Source organism: Condylura cristata, unplaced genomic scaffold, assembly GCF_000260355.1.
Source record: "Condylura cristata isolate star-nosed mole 26May11 unplaced genomic scaffold, ConCri1.0 scaffold00017, whole genome shotgun sequence".
In the NCBI taxonomy this organism is placed as follows: Eukaryota; Metazoa; Chordata; class Mammalia; order Eulipotyphla; family Talpidae; genus Condylura; species Condylura cristata.
This window is the reverse complement of record NW_004567118.1, coordinates 20,537,328-20,543,490: the sequence shown is the minus strand read 5'-3', so window position 1 is coordinate 20,543,490 and position 6,163 is coordinate 20,537,328. Positions and strand designations below refer to the sequence as shown.

General features: G+C 39.6%; 1 protein-coding gene across 1 annotated transcript in view; it reads left to right on the top strand.

The window, feature by feature from the left end:
• Nucleotides 1-6,163, top strand: part of LOC101627563 (butyrophilin-like protein 2) — an 80,828-nt gene that overhangs the window by 51,792 nt on the left and 22,873 nt on the right. The window contains exons 8-9 of the mRNA XM_012726075.1: nt 2,280-2,561; nt 5,049-5,081. Coding sequence (XP_012581529.1) covers nt 2,280-2,561; nt 5,049-5,081 — 315 coding nt within the window. The remainder of the gene's footprint in view (nt 1-2,279; nt 2,562-5,048; nt 5,082-6,163) is intronic.

Genomic DNA, 6,163 nt, shown 5'->3' with positions numbered 1-6,163 from the left:
CTCTCTCCCAGAGAAGAGTTCATTCACACCTTAAGTCCAAGCAGCCAAGATCATTTGTTGTGTTGTTTAAGTATCCAGTAGGCTGTGGGTAATGAAATTTCTGAAGAATCCTGAATTTCAGTGAATTTGAATTAAATTCTGCTTAAAGTTTCAACTAAATACTGTACTTTACCATATAATTTGCTTACCACTTAGTACTAGTAAGCCATAAGAAAGCAATCATAAATTAACAAGTTGGGAAACCACAAACAGCTAAATGAAGGTGGTTAGTCAAATTTAACTTAAATATGAAAACAATAAATAAAATATCAAATCACATAATGAAACCATCTTATCACATTGGTGAAACTAGGAATTCTCTCCCCACAATGATCATAAGGTGGTAAAAATATCAATTCTCAAAATTTATAAAAATCCCATTAATAATGGGTCAGCCTGTGTTATATTGAGGACCATCTAGATCTCAAGCCAGCTGGAAACTCATAAGAGTGAAGACTCAAGGTAATCTGATTTTCCTCTGGTGCTAGAAATTTTATTTCCTTTTTTTCTCTTTGACATCATAAATCAAATTAGATGATTAGTTAAAAAAAAACACAGAGTACTTTTTTCTAGCATCTTAAATTATGCATATTCTTTCCCTACTCCCCTATTGCCCCACTTGCTCTATTTTACCTCTTATTTTACAGTTGACACTGGAGTGGAGTGGTTTTAAAAACTTTCCAGAGGTTTTGCTTATACTTAGCCCCTACATTTAATAAGAAACAAAATTGTGTGATTAAAAGAACAACTTTCATACAAAGCATAGTAGGAATAAATGTTGAATTCAGTGAAAGAATATAATGGTTATCAGAAGGAACAGGGTGCAAAGAGGAGGAATAGGAGACAGGCTGATGGGATTTGGACACTGGCAGTCTGATGGAGGGTGATTGGAAAAATAAGTGAATAAATACCTCCCTACTCAAAATCCAAAAAACAGATAACTTTGCTATTCTATCCTCAGAAAACCTGGCAGCTGAATTAAGTGTTTATCATGTTTATACAAATTCATGTTAAATATATTATGTCTTTAGAAAATAGCTACCTGTGGCCCCATTTTCCTTCAATTCCCCAAGATATAGCCAGAGTCTAAGATACAATGAGACATCCTTTCAAATGAAATTTCCCAAGAAACGAAAGAAACCATCTTCCCTTTGTATTTTTTTTTAAAGATTTATTTATTTGTGCATACAGAACTGGGGTACAGGCCAGAGACGCAGGGGTGGCGAAAGACTTCACCAGAGACAGAGTAGGGAGCAGAACAGGCAGATCGACGAAGTACACTGCTGAGGGGAGCAGCGGGCGGGTCAGGAGAGGTCTGCCGCGCCATGTGGTCACCTCTGGAGCAGGTGGGAATCGAACTCATGTGGAAGTGGTTTCAGCTTCTTAGTGCAGTGCTTTAACCTGCTGCACCACCAGGGAGGGCCATTTCCTTTGTATTCTTAAATGATTAACTCTTTAAGATGAGTCATGTTTACTTATTAGGAGCCATTAAGCAATTCTAGGACAATGCTGACACCAACCCAAAGAGTTGAGACAGTTAATACTCTCATTTCACAGAAGAGACTTGAGGCCCCAATAGACAGTCATTAGCTGTTCTCTGTTGCTAATGGCAGCAAATCCTACACTTTGATCTAGAATTTATCCTCATAGCCATCATTTACACTTGCAAAAGCTCTTACTTTCTGAAAATGTTGTTTCTTAGCACCAGCACTGAGAAATAATACTGTGCCCTTATGGTCGTCACAGACTTAGGGCACTACCCATTAGTCATATCTGTGTGTTTCTCCAGTGTCTGGACCTTCAGGCTGCATCAGGTGATTCAGTTTAATAGGAGGTTGTGCTTGTTTTCTAGGGTTCCAGTAAGTCAATACCACAGACTGGGTGATTAGAAAACAAAATTCCTTTTCTCACAATTTTGGAGGTCAGAATCTAAAATCAAGTTGTCATCAGGAGTATTCTCTCACTTAGATATCTAGAGGAGAATTCTCCCTTGCCTCTTCAGGCATCTAATAGTCCGGGTGTTCCTGCACTTGTCTTCACCTTTGTACCAGCACTGTGTTATCCACAGCTGTGCAGTCCAGGTCATCATGGCATGTCTCTCCTTCCAAACTTTCTTTGCAGTCAGTGTTTTTAAACCCCACTTTTATAAATATGAGATTGAGATTAAATAATAAAGTGTGAAGGGGCAATAAAATTTTTGAAAGTGGTATACTTTCTTTGTCTCTCTTTCATTTTCACAGGCTCAGGTGCTGCTCCTCATATTCACATTGAGCCTGGTAACACTAGGGAAGTTAAGCTCACCTGTACATCCACCGGGTGGTACCCAGAGCCTGAGGTACAATGGAGGGACCAACAAGGAAAGCGTCTGACACCAGGCTCTGAGACAATTGCACCAGAAAGAAATGGACTATTTCATGTGGAAACATCTATAACGGTGGATAAAAGTTCAAGTGGAGTCATGTCCTGTCTCATAAGGAACCCAGTCCTCTTTGAAGAGAAGGAAGCACACATTTCTGTGGCAGGTCAGTTCCCTCCAGAGTCAGTATACTGAGTTATCACTGCTGATCAGGAAGGTCTGACTGTCACAGACCTTTGATGAAGGACCTAGAAGGATGCTCTAGTTTGTCCATTGCCACTCTTCTGTGGAGAGCTAGTAAATATTCATCTTGCCTTGTTTTGTATTTCTTTGTAACAGAAAAGCATAATTATTTTACTTTATAAAAACTAATGCATAGATGCATAAAAGCATTAAAATGTTAATACTTTGAAATACTTTGAATCTGTCAAAGTTCTTTCTAAACTTCTAATCCTACTACCTATGGAAAGACACTTTTAACAATTTGGCATTTTGCTGCAAATGGCATGCATTTATCTTTTTGATTGCTGAATAGTATTTCATTGTGTATATATAACACATCTTGATCCAGTCATCTGCACTAGAAGGGATTATGCTCAGAAAGTAAGTCAGCAGGAAAAAGTATCAGATGGCTTCACTTACAGGAGGAATAAAGGGAAACCAAACAAGGGATCGTAAAAAAAGACAATACTAACAGGCATTCATCAAGGGAGGAGAAGTAAGAGGGAACAAAACAGGGAAAGGAAGAGCACAGTAGAGTATGGTGATGGTTCACAGGTGTCTTGGTGGTGGTAACTTTATGGGCATTACACCTGAGAGAAGAAATCAAACTTGAACAAAAATGAACAGTGATGTAAAAATATATAAATAAAAAAAACCCCAAACACTTTGTGAAATAAACAATAATAAAATAGACACAAACTTGAAAAATGAATTGGTGCTTTTATCCCATCCATCAAATTCTAGAAGTTCCACCTACCAATTTTGTGATCTTCCTGTACCCAGGTCCCAGCTGTTAAATAGGGATCATAATGTTATCTTCCTTATAAGATAGTTATAATGATTAACTCATAGCAATATGACAATTCACATCACAGACAGAAAATAGCTCAGATACCCCATCTACTCTCAGTGACTTCCTAATTAGTGCTCAAGAAAAGTTTGCCCAAGTGATCTGCAATTTCTCTTAACAGCAATTTTCTTTTTGAAATACCTCAGCCTGTCAGCAAGACCATTTCTTGTCCTATTTTTCCTCTCCAGCCTCATTTGTCATCACTCTCTTCCCTTCTCTCTCCCATCTCTCCTACCTTACTTCAAGCTGGCTATGTCCTCAACTATGTACTATTAATATAGGCTGCTGCTAGCATCATTTTTTCTACTTTTCTGTAACTAGGGATTTCCTACTGGTCTTTCAAGACCTAACCCTCTCCTCCTTTCCACTGATCTGTTCAGTGCCCTCTTCACTCTCACATTATTTTGATTACATGTTTCACTATCTCCCCAGGTGGACTCTATCTTACTTTTATATTTCTATTACTCAGTAAAATACTAACTCATAATATATTTTGTGGTATATATGAATTTTAAAAATGTATGACTTTATTCAACAAGTAAAATGCTCCTTGTGTTTTAGATTGAAAAGTCACGAAGTAAAATGCTCCTGTGTTTTAGATTGAAAAGTCACGCAGATTTGAGATAATTATAAGGTAAAACTTTGAAACTAGAAATAGCAAACACAAATCTGTGAGGAGCATATTTTTCAAATAAACATACAAAAACAAAGTTAAAGGAGGGAAAATTAACCAATTTGGAATTTTATATTGAAGAAAGGAGTTGAAACATTTAAAAGGGAACAACAGATTTCAGGAAAGCAAAAATCAATAAATTCAAGTTCTAATAGAGAATTAAAAGTCAGAATACATTAAAAAATTAATATTTGCTAAATTTTGATTGTGGGTAATTTGACATCTAATGCATTATTTTATTAGTATTGACATCATTTATACAATAATCCCTCTGAGTGTCCATACATTACAAGGAAGAAAGGAAACAGGAACTTTTTATTTTTATAATATAATAGTTTATTTTTACATCATTTAATACATTTTTTTAATCTCAATTGTAATCCCTGTGGGTTTCCCATCACTGAGTCACCCATGTGCCATCACCATAGTCCCGTGACTTCCCTCCCTCCTCCCCCCGTTTTTGATCCCATTCCCCACTCCACCCCCACAAAATATCTCTGGTATATAGCTGTTCATTATTCTTATTTATTTTCTCGCCTGGTCCATTATACTCCTGCTATGAGTGAAACCATCCGGTATTTTTCTTTCTCTTTCTGGCTTATCTCACTAAGCATGATCTTTTCTAGCTCCATCCAAGTTGCTGCAAAAGACATGTGGAAAACAGGAACATTTTTAGGATACCTGAGACCCTTTAAGTTGCTGGGAGGAGTGGGTGGAGTTTAGAATTTCTTCTCTTCCTAATGATACCCCCAGGAGAAAATACTCTGGGATTCACTCCCACAGCCTAGTCACTTAATGTCAAGCTGGACCTTAAGAGTGAGATCTATTTTCAGATGCCTTGTTCCCCTGGTCTTATCCCTGGATGGTGCTGTTGTCTGTGCTGCTTACTCTTCTGACTGTTGCTGCAGCCTTTGGTGCTGTCTACACTGTGCGAGTTAAAGGTAAGTGAGGAAAGAAAACCCAAAGGTAAGTGGGGGAAGAGAGTAGGGAAGTGGGATGAAGGGAATCAGCACCATTGGTGGACAAATCAAACACTATAGCAATAAGAAAGCCGAAATGACTAATAGGGAATTTTTAGCTTTTAAAATTAAGAAGAAAAATACTTGAAAAGAGAGATTAATTCTATCTGCACAAGCCTGGCTCTGCATGTTTGTGAGATAATGGAAGTTGTCTGGCCAAGGGCAGTTATCCCATCAAGAAAAAGATGCATAGGGGACTTCCGGAAGATGGCGGCAGAGTAAAGACGCCGAGATCACCGCGTCCAAGCCTGCATAGGAATTGAGGACTGAAAACGGACTATAGACTCACTTACTACAAGTTTCAACCCAAATGAAAACACCTTATCACTAGAAGGTAGATAACTGAGAGGGAATCAGCGATTGGGGAGCTCCCAAAAGGGAACTCCCAGGAAAACCCAGGCCCCTGGAAGTTCTGCAGGCTGCAGGAGTCGCTTTGCCCCACCCTAAACCCTGGAGGTAAAGCTGGACAGCTCAGCTCAGTGAGAGGAGCCCAGGCTGCAGAAAGACTGCAAATCTGATCCTCAATACCTGGGTGAGGGAAAAACCACTGAAACTGCAGACCTGATCCGGAGCACCTGGGCTCCGGCAAAGCCGCTGATTAGCTCGACCAGCTCAGGGACCGTCAAGATAGCTGCAGAATAAAGACACCAAGACGACTTCATCCAAACTCGCACGGGATTATACAAAAAACGGACTATAGACTTTCATGCTACAAGTTTCAACCCAAATGAGAACGCCCTGGACTCACTAGAAGAAAAATAACCGAGGGGGAACTGGGCGATTGGGGAGTTCCCATAAGGGAAGCCGCACAGGCAGGAACTGATCTGGGAATACCAGCGGCTTCCCACTCGCTCGGCTCCTTTAAAAATCTAGGCAGCTGCTGAGGACAGGAGGACCGCAGGAAGCCTGCAGAGGGAAAACTGCCTGAGGTGGCAGCTGCAGCTGCTCTGCAGCCTTTTGTCCCAGCCCTGCTACACCCTGGAGATAAACTGAGACAATTCAGC